Source organism: Hyperolius riggenbachi, chromosome 4, assembly GCF_040937935.1.
Source record: "Hyperolius riggenbachi isolate aHypRig1 chromosome 4, aHypRig1.pri, whole genome shotgun sequence".
In the NCBI taxonomy this organism is placed as follows: Eukaryota; Metazoa; Chordata; class Amphibia; order Anura; family Hyperoliidae; genus Hyperolius; species Hyperolius riggenbachi.
In genome coordinates this window covers 439022297-439042337 of record NC_090649.1, presented here as the reverse complement: position 1 = coordinate 439042337, position 20041 = coordinate 439022297, and the positions used below count along the sequence as shown (strand labels likewise).

The 20041-nt window shown below is 42.0% G+C and overlaps 1 protein-coding gene across 4 annotated transcripts in view; it reads right to left on the bottom strand.

Annotated features, from left to right (window-relative positions):
• The window catches only part of RTN4 (reticulon 4), a 103894-nt gene that overhangs the window by 70318 nt on the left and 13535 nt on the right, over nucleotides 1–20041 (bottom strand). For 2 of the 4 annotated variants that reach the window (XM_068232553.1, XM_068232554.1), the window contains exon 2: nucleotides 6531–6587. The exons of 1 other annotated variant lie outside the window; for it this stretch is intronic. In XM_068232553.1, the coding sequence (XP_068088654.1) occupies nucleotides 6531–6587 (57 nt within the window). Of the gene's footprint in view, nucleotides 1–6530; nucleotides 6588–12455; nucleotides 12492–20041 lie in introns of all 4 variants that reach the window. One more of the 4 variants, XM_068232556.1, reaches the window with a different exon arrangement.

The window sequence follows — 20041 nt, the reverse complement described above, 5'->3', positions numbered from 1 at the left end:
TCCAGAGTGATCACATGGGGGTGAGCAGTCCAGGGCTCGCCCACACTTCCCTCTGGGTGTTGCATGGTGGTTTGGGGGCCCCAGCCAGTGAGAGAGACCCCTGGCTGTCGTGCGGACCAGTGTTTGTGAATTTCTTTTTTTGCAGCTTCCATGATGCTTTTAACTAGTGGGTGGTTGGGGACGGGGCAGTGTGGGACGTGCCTACACGGGCGTCCCTGTAACAGATGCAATCAACGATTGCATCCAACCGAAACCTCCCACCTGAATGCTACCCAATTTATGCAATTCCTGTTAGATTTGGTACAGCGGGCAAAGGGTGTATGACAGTACACCTGATTGGCTGACTGGCATCTGCTGACCAGATGTGGGTGGGAAGTTGCTTTGGCTGGGAGTTAGCAATTGTGTTTGTTGCGGTTGGCGGTCAGTTTAGGGGCAGTGGGGGTGAGAGGTCCAGGGCTCGCCCGCACTTCCCTCTGGGTGTCGCATGGTGGTTTGGGGGCCCAAGCCAGTGAGAGAGACTGGGGCCCCCGGCTGTCGTGTGGACCAGTGTTTGTGATCCCATGAGCAGCAAGGAGTCGTAACTGGACTGAGATGAACAACGGACTACTCCAATAGTCTTTTCTGTGACGCTTCCCACAGCAGTTTCAAAGGAAGAAAAAGGTAAAGGCAACTAACAACTTTCATTACACACTTCTGTTGGAAGGACCCACTGTAGGTACCATTTAATTTTGGTTAAGGTTCAGTTAACTGTCGTTGTGACTTAAAGACAGTGGCAGAATAGAACAATGCACACCACCTGTGGTATTTTAACCACAAATCCTGGATCCTGAGAACTGACCTGCTTTGTAAAATAAGAAGGTTCTTTAATCGGTTCCCTTTTCAATAAAAAGTAGAAAACCCCCTTGAAAAAAAAGCATATCAATCACAATGAAAGCAGCCATTTTGTGGATTTCGAAAATACAATAAATGAGATGACAGGAACATAGTGTGACCCTGAGGTTTCCCGGGCTGTCAAAATTGTATAGTCCAACTACTTTATGAGTTTATTATTCTAAAAATAAGCGAGGGCAGAAACAAGCCATTATTTGCCTGGAAAGGAATAAGGCAAGTTTTGTAGTATTCACGATATCTCTAAATTTTGACAGATCTACTGACCAACTGAAAATCTGACCAACTGCAAAGGGCAGATTTCTTGCCCTACCAACAGAAAAGAATCAGCAACTTTTTCCTTAGCTGTGAAGGAGAATTGAAATAATCCTTGTATGTCAAGCACTCTCTCTACAGCTATATCCTTAACTTAGAGCAGGAAATAATGCACAAGGATGGTCTAATTGTCTTATTATACTAGATTAGCAGGGAAGAGGTGCCTACTTCAATATAACTAAATACTTATGAAATAGGTAAAGCAGCTTGAATACTACCCTCGCATGGACTGTGTTTTATTATTTTGTAGAGTACCACAGAGAAATATCTCCCAGTTACATTACACCAAGATCTATTCTCCACTGACAAATTACTGTAAAAACTTTCCACGCACAAATTAAATTACCATTTAATAGCTTCATGATCAGATTGCTCAAACATTTTTGAGTCAAACAGTATCTGCTGTCCGTATCTACGGTCTGTGATGCAGGAAGTGGGCAGTGCTCATGCTTCCTATTTAGCATCAACTAATCAAGAAGCTTTTATCAAATAAGGTCTCAGAAAGTAATCGTGCCTGGAGTGAGGCTTGATCAAAAAGAACCTATCCTATGCTAAAAAATACTCCCATGTTAATCGGGAGGAAAGTCACATGCCCAACAGAGGCAACACCCCAGGCATTGGGTCATGTGATCTCAGCTGATGTAGCTTAGAAGACTGACATTCAGGCAGGACCAGAGTTCTGCAAGATCACCTGACTTAAGCTTTCCAGGAGAAGACTGTCTAGGCCAGTGGTTCCCAAACTTTTTCGGTTGAGGGCACCTTGATTGCTCTGAAATTGTTTTCAAGGCACCCTCGGCAAAAATAACTACTGAAATGCTGTTACGACCCTTATTCAGCAGCATCTCCCAAAGGATGGGGATGAACGCCGAGGCACCCCTGGCAGGTGCTCAAGGCGCACCAGGGTGCCGAGGCACCCAGTTTGAGAACCCCTGGTCTAGGCTATTAGTGAACTGACCAGTTGCCAATGACTTTTTTCACACATGGCTTCTTAAAAAGGACAAACATAGCATCTGTTTTATGGGAGTGGCTATAATATTACTTAATCTCCCTGTTTAATGTAATGGGAAAAGAGAAGGTCATCAAAACGTACGTGAGCCAACAGAGTGGTCGGTTGTTCAAAGTCATCAATGTTTGAGGCTTCTACAGATGTTTTGTCTAACACCTGGTCATAAATTCATGATTTTTAAAGCAATTTTTTAAAAAAAAAATTTGGAATAGTTTATCTCATGAGCCAAGGACCTTACAAGAAGCAAAGCAATGGCTCCTATATTCTCAAATATGTCATCACACAAAATGGCCACCCTGAAGACGCATGGATTATTAAACACTATAGAAAAGGAAGAACACAGAAAATAGGTCATGCTTCTGAATGCAGCAAATCATGCACAGTACCATGTGTACCCTGAATTCAAATGACCTAAAAAGTTATTTAACAGTGCATTCACCAACATTTTCCTGCCTATGCAATTCTAGTGCACGTGATATATAAAGCGATTTAGAAGTACAGTAATTAAAACCTCCCCAATTTTCATGGTGGTGTAATTTCTACAAAACAGCTCAGGTCTGTACAGATAGGTGCACAGCTACAACAGGCATTTGAATAGTTCCATTCCACAAGTAACATTTAAAATTTGCCCTCAATGCCTAAAAAAAAAAAAAATCCTTACGGTGTTTAGTTGTGCAAGAACTATTGCTTTTAAAAGGCCCTTCCAAATCTGGTCTACTGAAAATAAGTTATTACTCTATTATTTATACTAGATCAATCAGGGATAGCCTGGAGGCTCCCTGCAGGACCCCAGGTACTAACCAATCAGCTGAAAACGTCCAAGATCCTAGATTGTCACCATGTGTTGACAGCAGATGCCTGTACAGACAATGTGCTAGTCGAAACAGACAAACAATCATTTCAGATTAGAAAATTGTAATATGTATGCAGCTACAGGTGGCATTTTTTACTTTGGTATCTGATGTCATTTTACTCCAACAAACCAAGGAAAGAAACTGAAAACTGTTGTGGTTACCCAAGTTTTTTTTTTTTGGGGGGGGGGGGGGGGGGGGGTGTGTGTGCAATAATTCTTTAACAGCTTCCAGATCCCACTAATTGAAATCTATGCTCTATTTGGGTCCTATAATCCTGCCAGGGCATAGACTTCAATTAGACCACCACAGGCACCCCTTTCCCACTGCTGAAGCCCACTCACCCTGCTGTATGACAGCACAGCTCTGTGAGCCAGTCAGAGAGCTCTGCTGTCATAGCGATGGCAGTGCGAGTGATCTTCAGCGACAGGAGAGCAGTGCGATTGGTGGGTCTGTGCGGCGAGACTTCGCTAAGCCCCGTTTTCTTGTACCAGCAGTCTTTGGTCCTAAAAAGGACATGTCAGAGCAAATTTAAAAAAAAAAAAAAAAATATATGAGATCTACTTGCCTGCGGCTTCCTCCAACCCCTGGCAGCCTACCTGTCCATCGCCGCAGCTCCGGAGACCACAGGCACAGTACACTCCAGGCTATGTGTAATCGTGAGCGGCACAGAAAATGCCCACCTGGCAAGGTCAGCATCTGCAACGGAGGGCATCTGGGGACTCCGGAGCTGCAGCGAGGGACGGAGTGCCTGCCAGGGGTTGGAGGAAGCCTCAGGTAAGTAGATCTCTTTTTTTTATATTTGCTTGTATGTGTCCTTTAACTGAAGTGGTTAAAGATCAAAAATTAATCCAAACCACTGCAGCTGCACAGCCTTGTAATGTACGCAAAGGGGCATCACTAAGGGTACATACACACATCAGACTAAAATGAAAGATCACAGACCAATCTTACCACCCTTCATGTAGTATGAGAGCCATACTCTACACAGTCTTTTCTATGGAGCTGAACTGAACTCCACATCAGAAAAAAATCTTTGCAAGATGCTGCACACACAGATGCTGTACAGACACAAAAGATCAGTATCTGCAAAAGATCTGTTCCTGCCAAAAATCCATTCCTGCAAATTGCAATGATAGTCTATGAGATCTGCAGATCATCATACATACATGATTTAACGGACATTCATCTGCAGATCAAGCAATCTGAAAATCCATCCTGGTGGATCTGATCTGCAGATGAATGTCAGTTAAATCATGTGTGTATGATGATCTGCAGATCTCATAGACTATCATTGCAATTTGCAGGAATGGATTTTTGGCAGGAACAGATCTTTTGCAGATACTGATCTTTTGTGTCTGTACAGCATCTGTGTGCAGCATCTTGCAAAGATTTTTTTCTGATGTTGAGTTCAGCTCCATAGAAAAGACTGTGTAGAGTATGGCTCTCATACTACATGAAGGGTGGTAAGATTGGTCTGTGATCTTTCATTTTAGTCTGATGTATGTATGTACCCTAAGAATATGCAACTAACCAAAATAGAATTCGTTTGACTCTAAGGACTATTGAGTCTATCCACTCAAGCACACGTCTGTGCCTGTTTGGGTGCTTGTCCACCTGGTTTCTACTAACCAAAATAGATGATGGTTTGATCATATCCATTTTACGTCTACAAAACAGAATTATTAGAATCCTGCTCGCTCCAGCAGCTCCCTTTGTAGTTCTGGCCTGCATTTCAGAGGGTCTAAGCTTTGAAACATTTGTTCCCTGGACACCTGCAGAACTATACGTCTCTTGAAGCCAATTAAAGGCTATCCAATTAAGATCAGCTTGTTAAGTTCTTAAGCAATAGGCTTTGGTCACACAGGTACTAGACACTGGCGTATACACATCCAAAGTTTGGAAGGCCAGCTTTTCCGACAAACTAAAGATAAAGAACGTATGTATATTACATTATTCACCATGGCCCAATTCAAATCACAAGTGAAGTTCCACTTTTGCTATTCACTACAAGTATATTGGGCCTTAATTATTTTTCCATCTCCGTTACAACCAGCTATGAATTCAACTGTAAGGATAAATTGCATATCATTTCAACATGGAATCTGAACTCTGCAAGACAGACTGTCCAGATCATGCATGGGTATGCAGCCTTACAGAGCAGGAACAATTGTTACTCTTTTACCACAACTGCACTAACTGACTGGCTGCAGATGTGACATGCTCAGTTTGTCAGTCTCTCCCAATGCAGAAGTTGTATGTTTCTTACCCCTGTAGTTAAAAGCTTCCCGATAATCCAGAGGCTCCCTGCAGCACCGAGCATACCACTCCAGCACAGGGTCCACCTTGATCTTCTGGCCACATTCCCAGCCATGCACGAGTGAGTAAGGTCCATGCATGCCCAGTAGAACTAAGCCACTTAAGCAAGGCTTTTATCTGTGCACAAGAACTTCAAGGGCAACTAAAGTGAAAGGGATCTGCAGGCTGACATTTATTCCTTTTAAGCAAGGCCAGTTGCCTGGTCGTCCTGCTCCTCCTCTGCCTCTATTACTTTTAGCCATAGACCTTGAACAAGCAATCAGCAGATCAGGCGTTTGACATTGTCAGATCTGAAAAGATTAGCTGCATGCGTGTTTCTGGTGTTATTCAGACACCACTGCAGCAAAATAGACAAGCAGGACAGCCCAGCAACTGGTATTGTTTAAAAGGAAATACGTATGGCAGCCTCCATATCTCGCTTCAGTTGCCCTTTCATTCTACTGGACAAGTGCAGACCGTACTTTACATGACCCATCCAGATGTGCTTTTTAGGCACACACGCCCTGAAGAAAACTCTTCGGGATCCTGTCCTGGAACATGGGGCCGAAAGAGGTTCTTGGAAGAACGCAATATGCGTGAATACACGCCATCTGCCCTGCTGACCCTATTCACCACCATCCTATGCCTATTCACCACAGGCAATGGGTCAGCTGCGCTTTGCCTGGAAAATGTAAGCAGTGGTGCAATTATGTGCAGCGCATGTAGTCCGAAAATCACAGTGCAGTCTATGCATTTCTGATGTTCCAGTGTCGCACATCATATGCGTTACTGAAATGCACACAGCTACTTGTATAGTGTGAACAAGGAGGTTAAAAAAAAGGGTTTTTTGCTTTAAGTGTACTTAATACCTCAGTGAACAAAGCCTTTCCTACTGAGAGCAGATAATGTTCAGAGTTATTACTTTAAGCTGTAAAGGTTTTTATTTTTGCAGACCATTATTGAGCAATAGATACTGTAGTCCATGTAATCCAAGCAGGTCACAAGGAAAATGTTGGTGACATCAGCTACTTGCACCAAACGTGGTCATTTTGCTTTCATGTGACACTGAGAAGAAGAGTTAGAAGACAGACAAGCTATTCTAGTCCACGAGATAGATGCAGAGCCAGTGTTCATGCACAGCAGTAGAGAGTAGCAGAGTACAGAGAACTTGCCTGCAAAGGAGTGCATCAGAGGTGCAGATGCAGCAGATAGAGGAAAGAGGTTCACATCTGAAAAACAAATACAAGAAAGCCTCAGTAGAAGTAAGCAGCTTAACAGACAAGCACTGGGAAAAGAGAACACTATACGGTGCAGCATAAACAGAGGATTTAAGAAAAACGTATTCAATTAATTACTGGAAAAAGAACAATGTCTGAAGAATAGGCTAAACAAGGACTCTATTTATCAAACATTCAGCTACTGAGAAGGAAGTCTGGGTAGTAGGCTTTTTCTTACAATACGGTCTAGGACTTGAGTAGTACAGTTCTGCCCTTCTCAACACAAAATGTATTCAAAAGACACACACACACACACACACACACACACACACACACACACACACACACACACACCTTTTCAGCTCTAGTAAGACCTGCATACTGAACCTCTATTTTATATCTGTGTCCTGCAGTTTACATAGACCGGAACAAACTCCTCTTGAAAGATGGTACGTTTTCTTGCTCCAACTCCAGGAAAAATGGTTTAGTTTGAGTAGAGTCAGAAAACACAGCTTACACTCCGTGCTACTAGCAAACAGTCACCTAGGAAGACTATCAAGTGTATTCTGTGCTCCCCAGCATAAGCTACCATGAATCGCTAGATCCAGAAGTAGAATGGCGGGCACTAGTACTGCAACAAAGCCAAACACTTTAATGGAATTCATCAGGGATACAAAAAGTACACTGGGGGTGACAAAGGCCAGTCTGAAAGCAGTTTCACGGGTCTCTCACGAAGCGGGAGACCAGTGAAACCGATGTTAGGTTTGTCTTTGTCACCCTGGTGTACTTTTTGGAAAATAAAAACAAAATCGAGAGCCCTCAATAGTGTATTATTGATGATGGTGGATAAATTGTAGCAGCAAATTGAAATCTACTTACAAGTGTGGGATGCCGAAGTTCAGGCAACCACTATATGCACATGAGGGGATATTAGACTTGTCCCCACTCAGGTTAAGAAGTCGTTCTCCGTAGAAGGAAACGAGGTTGTACACACCCATCCACCAGGTGGATCACAATAGCTTACAGAAGTAACAGAGGCGCGAACAGGATAAAATATCAAACAACGATTCTATATGATCAAAAGTTTTAATTCTTACTCCAAAATTTTGGAGTAAGAATTAAAACTTTTGATCATTTAGAATTGATGTGTTTGTCCTGGGGAGGCAAGTCCACCCTCACCCTAATTTGTTTTAAATGTATGATATTTTATCCTGTTGACGCCTCTTACTTCTGTACGCCAGTGTACTGTGTTTTGTATCGCTGAGGAATTCCATTAGGGCCCATTCACACTAGCGATCGTAAAACGCCAGCATTTTGCACGGGTGATTTTAAAGCGATTATCGTAGTAAAATCACTGTACACTTATTTTTGAGCGATCACGATTAGTGCTTTTTTTAAAGTACTATATCGCGATCGCTCTATAATCGTAGTAAAATGCTGCATGCACCTTGTTTCGCAATTGCCGCTAATTGCAAATCACCTCCAGCTGGCAGCAATCACAGTAGTGAGATCACTGCCATTAAATTAGCATTGTGCTAGCACTTCGCTAATTAGCGGGAATCACCCACTAATCGCCCAAGTGTGAGTGGGCCCTTAAAGTTTCTACTTTGTTGCAATACTGGTGCCTGGCTTTTTACTTCTAGACCTAGTGAAAAAAAAAGTGTTGTCATACGTGATAATTTTTCATATTTCCTGTCCAGGAAGACCAAACAAAACAAACCACACTTAGGAAGAGAAATAATCTGATAGAGGTAGTCCCCGGTTAACAAACGAGATAGGGACTGTAGGTGCGTCTTTAACCTGAATCTGTTCTTAAGTTGGAACATTGTGCCATCTGTCCCCTGTAGCTCCTCTGTGCCCCCCTATGCCTCCAGCGTGCCCCTTTGTGTCACCTCTGCACCTGTTTATACAAGTTTAAAAGCCATTTTTCTTTGAATTAAAAAAAAAAAAAAAAAAAGTCCAATTTGAAATTATTTTTTTTTACTTGTTCCTATGGAAACACAGAATTCATGCCATTCGTATCAGCGGGTCATTCATAAGTCGGGGACTACCGGTACTTTTTTTTTTCTGTCCTTATTAAAAGCCACAAAGCAACAGGTTACACAAAGTTACAGGATTAGGAAGTGAGAATCTATTTCTATAACTGGAACACAGACAGCAATACCACCCTCAGATACCCTTCACAAACCATTACACACTATTCATGATTAAAAAAAATCTGGGTGTGGGATCTAAAGCGTTAGCCCATCCTCCCAGACTACTCATAGTTAGTACAAGTAAATAAGTGATTATGCCATTACTCATTTCCAGATTTCATGCACACACTACAAAGAGATTCACTGTCAGTCATGTGGCCCTGAGATCTGCGCACAAAACCAGGGAGACAATAGTATGAGGGTTGCTTCCCCAGCACAGAGACTTAAAGGGGCACTACAGCGAAAAACTAACATTTTAATTATGTGCAAACATATACAATTAAAAAGTACGTTTTTCCCAGAGTAAAATGAACCATAAATTTCTTTTCTCCCATGTTGCGGTCTCTCACAGTAGGCAGTAGAAATCTGACATAAGTGACAGGTTTTGTACTAGTCCATCTCTTTATAGGGGATTCTCAGGGATATATTTATTTTCAAAAGCACTTAGTGAATGGTAGTTGCTCTGTCCAACTGCCAAAAGCTGCACAGGGAGCAGGGAAGCTGGCCAGCATCTTTGTATAAATACCTTTTAGGGAATATCTTTATAAAATAATAAAAGCTTTGCTGAGAAGCCCCTATTAAGAGATGGGCTAGTCCAAAACCTGTCACTTATGTCAGATTTCTACTGCCTACTGTGAGAGACCGCAACATGGGAGAAAAGAAATGTATGGTTCATTTTACTCTGGAAAAAAAACGTACTTCTTAATTGTATATGTTTGCACATATTTTACATTTTACAGTTTTTCGCTGTAGTGCCCCTTTAACCCAAACCCCACCCACCTCCTCGCTCTACTTTTTCTTGTGGAGAAATGAACAAAGTCAGCTCTATGCTCACAGGGAGAGACTAGCAGGTTCTGCCTTTGAGATTACCTCAAGTGATTTATGATGACATATGAGGATGATAGCAGCATCAGACACTAGCAGAGCCAACCTTGCATCTATCTTCTTACATCCACTTCAGAATTATGGGGCTAGGTTATGAGACAATTTCAAATACAGAGCTGAGTGGAATGGTTTCTAGAAGTTGGATTAGTAATGCCACAAAATGTATGCTGCATTGCTGGCCAGGAATCTTCCTCCCATCATATGACACCGTCGCTGGGCACCAGCCAGACTCATCACAGAAGACAAACAAAAGCTCATACAAAACCCCTCTTCAGAAGGAAAGGGACACACAGTTAACACTAAAGGAACTATAGCAGAGACAACACAGCCTGTTTTTTTTTTATTATACACATTCAAGCATTTGAATTTTATTTTTATTTTTTTTATATACAAAAAACACCTGTGTTTATGTGTTACAATTGCCTAGTAACTCCTTGAAGCAATATAGTACTGTATACAAACATGAAGTTGTAGACAACTGTCTGGCAGGAAAATATGAATTAAAAGTTAATTCAAATTATTCCCAGCAGCCAGCACACAGGTTTGCCTGTAAATTGTGAGGCCTGAAAAGCTTTCCAATAGTCACGCTTGTCTGGGAAAGGGGTGGAGCAGGCATTCAAGTGGAATAATAAGAAGAGAAGGGGGATTGATCAGGACAAGTTGAGGATAAGCTTTTTTGAAAACTGGTCTCAGAAGAGTCCAAAGCCATCCACACATTATACTGCTACCTGTATATGGCTATGTGAAACAAAACCAAACACTTTTCAAACATAAGCCTGTCAGAATTAACCCACAGAAAACTGGTTCTGTGACTGGTGGCATTTTAAAGGGAAAAAAAACGAAAACAAACAAAACAAAAAAAAAAAAAAAAAAAAAAAAAACACACATACGTTCTACAAAGGTGGGTGGAGAAGTTGTCAAAGGTGCCACACAAAGCAAAGGATGTGGATCAAAAGGCATTGCCAGCACCCATGCTCAATAAGTAGCAGAAAGACTTATGTACAGCAGTAGAAAAAAGGTACTTGTATGAAACAGAACAAAACAAAAATTATATAGAGATAGATATAATTTTTTTCTTCAAAAACAGGGCTGTGGAGTCCGTACAAAAATCCGACTCTGACTCAGTTTAGGATTCCACCATTTCAGACTCCTCTAATTTGCATATTATAATCTTGTTGATTGAAAGTATGTAACATGAAATTCGTCTCTTAACTGCCAAGGCTTGGGAATTTTAAAAGACAACTGAAGTGAAAAGGATATGTAGACTGCCATATTTATTCCCTTTAGTCATAGAATAAAACGAGTCCTTGTTAAGAGTACTTGTAAAAGGTACAGACCGGAACAAAGAACATCTATCAGGCCCTAGGCCACATGTGTCAAACTGTGGCCCACGGGCCAAATTTGGCTCGCAGCGCCAGAAAAGTTGGCCCGCAAGTGTTTTCTTAATTAACATTGATTTTGGCCCGCGGCCATGCTCCCGGCTCCGCCCCCTCCCACTGTAAATTTGCACTGCCACCCTCCTTGTATGAGTGATAGAGCGTGATTACGCTCCATCACTCCCTTGCTCCGGCTAACGTCCTGCACGGAAGTCCGCTCCGCTGATCCTCTTTGCATGCCCGGCGCCATGACATACAGCAGTGACGAGAAGACAGCAGAGCGGCTCCGACCTAGTAGGTGCATAACAGGAAGTACGTCCTGTACACACAATGTTACCGGAGGAGTCGCTCTGCTGTCTTCGTGTCACTGCTGCATGCCATGGCAGACCCTCGGGTGCCTCTTATGCTAGGAATACACCATAAGTTTTTTCAGCAGATAGATGGTTCGATAGATAATTCCCAGCATGTATTCCCAGCATTAGTCTAAAAGCAATCAGTGTGTGTGAGGGATGAAGGGATGCTCTTTGGTGTCTCAGCCTTGGGTGCAGGAGGACCTTGCCCCAGCTGAAAACTAGACAAGAAGCTACAAGTGAGCCCATTATTCTCATACTTACCTGCTACAAACTACTCACACGTACAAGGCCCTACTGTCTTGCTCCTGACTGTCCACATTACTTGGCTACAGCCAAACAGCATGTCAGTGCAGAACTCATAACCTCAAATATCTCTCACAATCAAGGAATAATTAAGGGTGACAAAATGTATGTATGTATGTATGTATGTATGTATGTATGTATGTATGTATGTATGTATGTATGTATGTATGTATGTATGTATGTATGTATGTATGTATGTATGTATGTATGTATCTTATCTCAAATAACTTGGGCCACAACACAAGGGAATAGTTTACATTGTGTGCATGTGCGTGTTTTCAAGTATGCCAAATTCGACTGGAATGTGCCCCAATGTGTAGCAAGTTGACAATGTGTGGTTCACAATTAATTTGCATAACAAAATCATAATCATCATCATTGTAACTTTTAAAAAGAAGCCTGCAGTATCTTATAATCATGTTATGCAAATGATTTAGGTACAAAACAGCACTTATCAATACATTTCAAGGATATATAATGCAAAAAACAAAAAAAACTGTTCAGATAATTTGAATCCAGATTAAAGCAGGATTATGCTGTACATAACTGATTTACCCTCCCAAATCACAAGAATGATTACTTTATTACTACATTAGATCTGCTAAAATCTTATCCTAAAATCTTTCATATAATTATTCAACATTTAATGGTTAGAGGTTCTTTAACTGGATTATGAAATTAATGAAGAGGTAACAAACTGATTCAGTAAATCGTGGCTGCAGATTAGCTGCATTTGATTAGTACATCCTGGTTTTAGTTTTGGTTTACCTTCAGTTCGCAGAAATTGGGCTAAAAATGTACGGCCTGTAAATAAAGTAGAAGAGTGACGTCAGTCGAGGGACAAATAAAAGCAGTGAAAGAAGACCCCCATGTTTTACTACGAAGCATGCCGGGCTAATGCACATAATGTCTGTGGATGTACTCCGGCAACTCGAGACCAGAGATGTTATTTTAAACATGTATGCAAGTCCTTAACCATTTAATGGTATGAAAATAGACTCTGCCTCTCTACAACCCTGGAGGAAATATCCCAACACAAAATGAGGGAAAAAAAATAAATAAATAAAATAAAAAAAAAAAAAATTGTACTAATTGCAGTAATTACATCAATTGCTTCAAATTCAATCAGAGTGGTCGAATCAACTGTCGATCAATGACCGAAATCGACCAGTGTATGGGCCCCTTATATTGGGGGGGGAAGACACCATTTTTAGGCAATTGTAACATTCATGAATAAAAAATTGCCTTAGAGCCAGTTCACACGGACGCTTGGCAGGTGTTTACCGCCAGCGTCCAGAACTCGTTGTCAAACGCTCCCCCATTCAAGTGAATGGGAGCGTTTGTATCGGACAGCGTGAATCAATTACCAGCATTTGCATGAATGCGGTGTTTCAATCACGATTTTCCCCGTCTTTCCATGCATCCTGAGGAGACAAAAAAAAAAAAATGCCGTTCGCGATGGGAAGCCGCCGAAAGCGCCCAAATGAGACGCTGGCAAAAGGGACGCCACTAGAAGCCCGTGTGAACCAGCCCTTAAATATCAACCCATGCTCTACAGCTCATGTGCAAAAACACTAGATCCATGACCTCAGCATGCAAATGCGCAGTAGAGTGCCACCTAATGTGTACACTGCTGAGAACTGTGTGGGAAATACCAGGACCGCCACAATGAGAGTTATCAGCATGTCCCAGCCAGGGAGTGGCATCTACAGTTATCCTGCATGTGAAGAGAGAGAGTGAACAATTGAGCATTACTTTAAAAGGTGCAGTCATCTCCAAAACTATGCAAAATTATTTTATGTTTAGGACACCTGTAAATTCCTTTAATGGGATGATTATCTGGAGTGGAAGACAGTTCATTCGGTGTGTCATGTGCATGAGCGAACCTTTGCCTGCCAACTCATTAGTGGAAATGTTTGCTTGGAAAGGGCACGAGAGGAATTTGGTGAGAGAAGCCATATTCTGTTTCACAGCTAGAAAGTTGATCACATGCTAGAAGGGCTGCACTGCACATAAAGCAAAGCACATCCTTATCTAGCTTATATCTTATACATAGACACTTGTGTAATGCTAAACAAGGCATATTATACCAATTATGTTCCAGTCTCAACCTGTCTGGCTAAATTATATACTGGGATATGCAAAATACAGATTTTAGAAATGAGTGAATACACGTTAAAGTGCCCATACATCAGGCGACTGATAGCCGATCGACAAACCAATTTGATTATTATCGAATTGGTTGAAAATTGGTGCCAATGCAGGCCTGATTGACTATACAGCCAATATGGGCCCAAAATTGGTAACTTCGTGCATACAGTATGAGGTCTGGCCGAAGTTGGTTGCTCGGGTGCGCAGCGGGCAATTTGGAACGAGCGACGAAAACCCCACTGCCGCAATATATAAATCTGCCCTCCCAGTGTGTGCGCATTTATACATTACCGGTCCTGTAGCAGCCTTCTGTGCTATGTCGGTAACCTCTGGGCTGCCTCCGTACATGCCACTTGCGCATAGCATCTAACATCGGCACATAGCGTCTGACAGTTGCTATGCGTCGGTGGTGTGTACGGAGAGCCGCCCAGAAGTTACAGTCACCGCGTTGAAGGCTGACACAGAACAGGTAATGTAAAAATGCACACACGGGAAGGCACATTTATACATTAGGGGGGCAGCAGCGGGATGGACGCAGCCAATTCCCTTAAGATTTCATGCTAAAAAGGACGGAAATCGGCCTGCAGTATATGGGCAACTCTGACGACCAGACAAATTTATCTCTAATCAGATTTGATTAGAGATAATATTGGTCTGTCAAATCTGCCCATAATCTCCTGACGTATGGGCACCTTTAGGAGCTACCCAAAATTGCTCTGACTGACTCCACAGCCCTGTATGCTACTCAAGGTCTATACCAGCAGGGAATCAATTACAATCCATATAACTGCAGCACTGCACTGTACTGTTCTTTGAAGTGCAACACTTTGAGCTGCTAATTGACAGCCATTCCTTCCGAATCGAGCAATGTTTTCCATCCTTCCGGAATCAAATTGATGTTTTTGTGCCATTGATTCCCTGCTAATGCGACCACAATGAGTGAATCTACCGACAACTGAACGAGAAAAATCAATGTGTGTATGGACTGCTTTAGTGAAGCTGCACCAAGATTTTTTAGGGTAAAGAGGGGCTCCTTTTCAACTGACCTCTCTGTAACCTTAAAGCAGACCTGAACTCTTGCACAAGACAGAAGAAAACAGAAATGCACCCTGTATGTATTTAGAGAGTTTAACCTGTCTAATTCCCCCTCATCTGTGCCTAATCACAAGTTGTAATGTGATGCCATGGTGGAGCAGCTAATCTAAACACAGGATGGAAACCCCATGGCTTCTTCCATGAAAGCAGAAAGTAGACACTGCAGATTTATTGTAGGATTTGTATCAGCTGTAACAAAGAAATGGTTTTCTTTAAAGGTTATTATGCTGTTGCTCATCTTTTAGAGCATAGATGAAGTTCTGAGTTCACATCCACTTTAATCAGTGGCTAGAAACATACAGTATATAGCAGCATGCAATAGAAATACAACAGTGGCTGTGTACGGACTGTTTTACCTGCTCAGTTTGTGGGGGAGTCAGTATAAACCCGTGAAAAAATATGTACAATGGATTCTGTTTCATGCCGATTTATGCTTGGTACACACAATGCAATTTACAATCTGATCGACTGGTAATCTGACAGGAAGTTGTATAGTGAGTACATGTCCCAACTGCTCCAAAAGCGATCACAGGATTGAGGATTTCATGATAACTTTGGAAAAATCGATCCAGTTATTGATAGGGTAGAGATTGGACAAGACGGAAATAATCGTCCGTTTCTTGATCAATCGGATGGGAAATTGCATTGTTTGTACCCAGCATAAGTAATGGAGTGATGGCCAAAAAACAGATCAGTTATCAAACAGCCCGTGCCATTATTAGCAGATCATTTGCCAATCAGCAGTTCCATAAAGGCTCATTTCCACTATGGCGAATTTGTATGGATTAGCCGCATGCGAATTGGCATACACAATGTATTTCAATGGGCCTATTCCCATTACAGGCGAAATTCTCTTCCCTCCGCAGGTGAGAAAAAGAAAAAACGCTGGTATGCGTTTTCACATAGGTGTTTACACGTATGTCTTTCGCGTGCGGATGTCAATAGTGATGAATGGCAACAGGTTAAAGCAAAAACGTTTACGCATGCAAATTCGCATTAAAAAAAAAAAGCAAAAAAAATGCTATGGCCATAAAACATTTTTTGCCAGCAATATATTTCTACCATTGCTAAAACTCATATCAAGTCACCTATCAGATTCATTATATACCACCAGCTCTCTTATTAGCCAGTTTAATGTTCCGTGCCTCCACATTCTGGTCTATTCATTTGCTTCTGCTTTCTGATGGCCAATTATTTATACTAACATTTCATAGTGTGCAGTCACATATCAGCCATAGAATTAGCAGGCACTGTGAATAACCACAATAAAGCATAGCCAAACTGTGCCCAGGCATAACAAACAGGTTTGCCGATTGTATGCAGGCTGCTGTCAGCTAACCCATTAGGAAAGTGTATATCACAGCGCCAGGCTGGCTAAGGTACATCTTATGCTGGGTACACAATGCATTTTTTTCCGTCGATATTCCGTCCGATCGATTTCCGATTCGATTTTCTGGTCAATTTCCGATTCTCTTATTTCCATTCACTTCCATGACAAATCGATTAGTTAAAAATCAAAAATAAAAATCGGACATGTCGGAAATTATCTAATCGAACCATCTGTCTAACACAAAATTGTATGGTGTGTATCTAGCATAAATGGTGCCAGTAGTGGTTAGACTTCATAAAACTGTACAATCAATATTTTGTATTCATAGCTAGCTTAACATTGACAACTTCCTGACATCTTAAAGCGGAACTGAAACCTGTACAAAAAAAAAAAAAAAAATTAAGAGTTTCACTTACCTGGGCCTTCTGCCAGCCCCCCCGCAGCCACTCATCGATGCTCTGGTCCCAAGCCGCAGTTCACTTTTGAGCAGCTCGAGTGCACTGCACCTGTGTGGACCTGGCCGCACGTGTACCCATTCACACTCCCATACCCGGACGCGTACTGCGCAGACGCAGTAGAGACTTTCTCATAATGCGCCTGCACAGGGCGCTTCTGGCTACAGGAACTTGTACTAGGATACACATGACCAGGGCGCAGTCAAGGTCAATGCAGAAGTTGGGTTTCAGTACAAGAAAAAAAAGTGAACGAGGGCAAAGGTCAGCTGCAGGGGGTTGGCAGAAGCCCCAGGTAAAGTGAAGCATTTTTGTAACAGGTTTCAGTTCCGCATTAAAAAAAAACACAACTGAACATAACCTTTAAAAGAGAACCAGAGGTGGATCTTTTGGGGGGCAGATGGTACACAGAGCCCTGTTCTCTGCATAATGACATGGCTCTATGTCCACCAACCGCCACGCTATAGGATATATAAAAGCAAAAAAAAATAAAATATAAAATAAATGGTGTAATGAATTTACGTGGATGTGTGTAACACTCAGAGTAACAGATTTTCCAGAAAGCTCATGGTGAAACAGAATTCCTAGGAGTGCTTAAAGGGGTTCTTTCGCGAAAAAAGTAGGCAGTTAAAAAATGTGACAGATGACAGATTTTGGGCCAGTCCATCTTTTTAAGGGGGATTCTCAGGGCTTTTTTTGTTTTCAACAGCATTTCCTGAACAACAGTTGCAAAATCTAACTGACATAATAGTGTGCAAGTGATTAGGGAGGCCGGCTGGTATCTTGCTATTTTGGCAGTTAAACTGCTGTTCAGGAAATGCTGTTGAAAACAAAGAAAGCCCTGAGAATCCCCCTTAAAAAGATGGACTGGCCCAAAACCTGTCATCTGTCACATTTTTTAACTGCCTACTTTTTTCGCGAAAGAACCCCTTTAAGGGGCTAAAAAGGACCAAAAAACCCTCTTACTAAAATGCTAAATAGAAGTTTGCCTGAAGGTATTTGCAATGATTCAGGCTGGATTGTGCTTCTGCAGTATCTACTTCACATAGCATTTTAGTAAGAGGGTGTTTATGGTCCCTTTTACACCAACACACTCCAATGAGTTCTGGTTGACCATGAGCGTGCTGGGCAATCTGTTAACTGGTACAGGTGATGGGGGTGGGCCTCACGAGTATAAAACCTTGGAAACTGTCCATAAACCATTCAGCCCTGAATAAATGATCCTGCTAAACCTGAAACCGCGGAAAGTAATACAAGCAGTACAGCTAATGCCTGCAAAGGTGAAAAGCCTTCAGTTACTTGTGCCTGTGCAGCATAAGAACTCTTTGTAGTAATCAACATTGTAATGCTAGACACCTTGCATCCAGCAGAAGGTCTACAATACCAAAGAAGTCAGAGAAATGAAGTCCAATAAGACTCACAGGAGATACAGTACCGTTGGGAAAGATGTTGGGTCTTGCTATCAAGCTCTTCTGATAGACAAGATACAGAACATTTCTATTGTACTTTTCTCTTGGTGGACTCAAAGCAACTAAACTGCAGCCAATAGGAAGAGCTCTATAGGCAGTAGCAGGGTTAAGGAGTCTTGCCCGAGGTCTCCTCACTGAATAGGTGCAGCTTACTGAACAGACAGAGATGAGATTTGGTCTCCTGTGTCAGAGACAGAGCCCTTAACCAGTACACTATCCAGCCATTGCAATCTGTTGATGAACACAGTGACCACGCAAAAGCCAATAATTGCTTAGTCATTGGCACATCTCTGAATGAATAATAAAAAAAAAAAAAAAAAAAAAAAAGTCTACAAGATGACTCAGGATCTATTTGCAACCAACTGAATTCAAAAGAAGGCCTTCACTTCCAAACACTGCAAAGGTTAATAATTAACCCAGAGGGCCTGAATGAGATGCAGGCATCCAGTGCACACATACAGAAGTTCAGGGAAGAGAATGATTAAACTATGGCTACAAGCTTCAGCTGATAGGCAGTGATGGAGGAGCCTGACACCAGTCACATCCCCCCACCCAACAGCACTTTAGCAGCAATGAATGGTGTTTCTCTTTGCAGCTGGCACACATCAGATCCCACCCAGACATCCAAATCTGCATTATGCACAAGTCACTGCTCACACTCCAATGCAGAAGCAGGGCAAAATGGCCTTGTCATGCTCTTGGGAAAAGATAAGCGAAGGAATTGTACAGCAGAAGGGTGGGCAGGCAGTGCTCTTTCTGTAAAAAGCCAGCTTCCAGACACAATGCATTAGCTGAAAGAATGAGACATACTGAGGAACAGCCACGCAGCCGGGAGGTGGGCAGACGCATCTCGTTCCTGCCTCATGGCCTAAATCAGCTACATCCTGACCGGGGCTCTGCATTAGAGGAACAAAGAGAAAGATCAAGTGCAGATTTTCTAGGCCAAGTTATCTTCTGTAATAACCTACTCCTCGTGCACACATATGCTTACAGCACCTAACAAACACCATACAGTCTATCTGCAGACTATTTCTGTAACATTTCATCTAGGACAGTTCAAGATAAAACATGGCCATGAGCAAAAATTTGCATTTTAGCACTGTAGGGACAGCAAAGCTGTGACCTCAGCAACCCTGGTCTTGAAACCCTCTAACAATCTTGGGGACCTGGTTTACTTCTATGGGTAGAAACAAACATTTATTTAATACAAAACAGACAATGAAACAATATTATCCAGAATATTCTGGATGAGTGTTTCTGGCACATATCTCTGAGTATTTGCAGCATTATAGTGCAAGCGTGTAAAGGAATGTAGAATTAAACATGGCACTGCTGAGCTTTATTTCCATACTCCCTTCTACAGATCCCTGGCCAGGCAAGCAATACTTTAAATTATTCATCTATGCAGATCATGGGCTCTGACTTAAAGGGAACCTGAACTGAGTAAATTTATTTAAAATAAACACATGATTTGGCTGCAAATTAATATTACATACTTACCTCACTGTCAGTTTCTCTCAGAAGCTCACCATTTTCTTCTTACAGTGAGCCCTCCAGTTCTGACAATATTTTGTCAGAACTGAAATATACTAGTAGCTTTCAGTTATATATCAGCTGCTGTCAGTTACAACTGAAAGTGCAAGTTAATGTCCATGTTTCCCTATGGCTCAAGTGGGTGATATTACAGTTTAGCAGTGTGCTGACAAGGAAGCGGTTATGGGGTAATAGCCATTTTCAAAATGGAGGACAGAGAATTCCATTGACCAGAGTGGACAAACAGGATGTATGAGAGGAGAAAGTGACTGCTGATTAGACTACACAGGAGGTAAGTATGACGTGTGCATGTTTATTTTGACT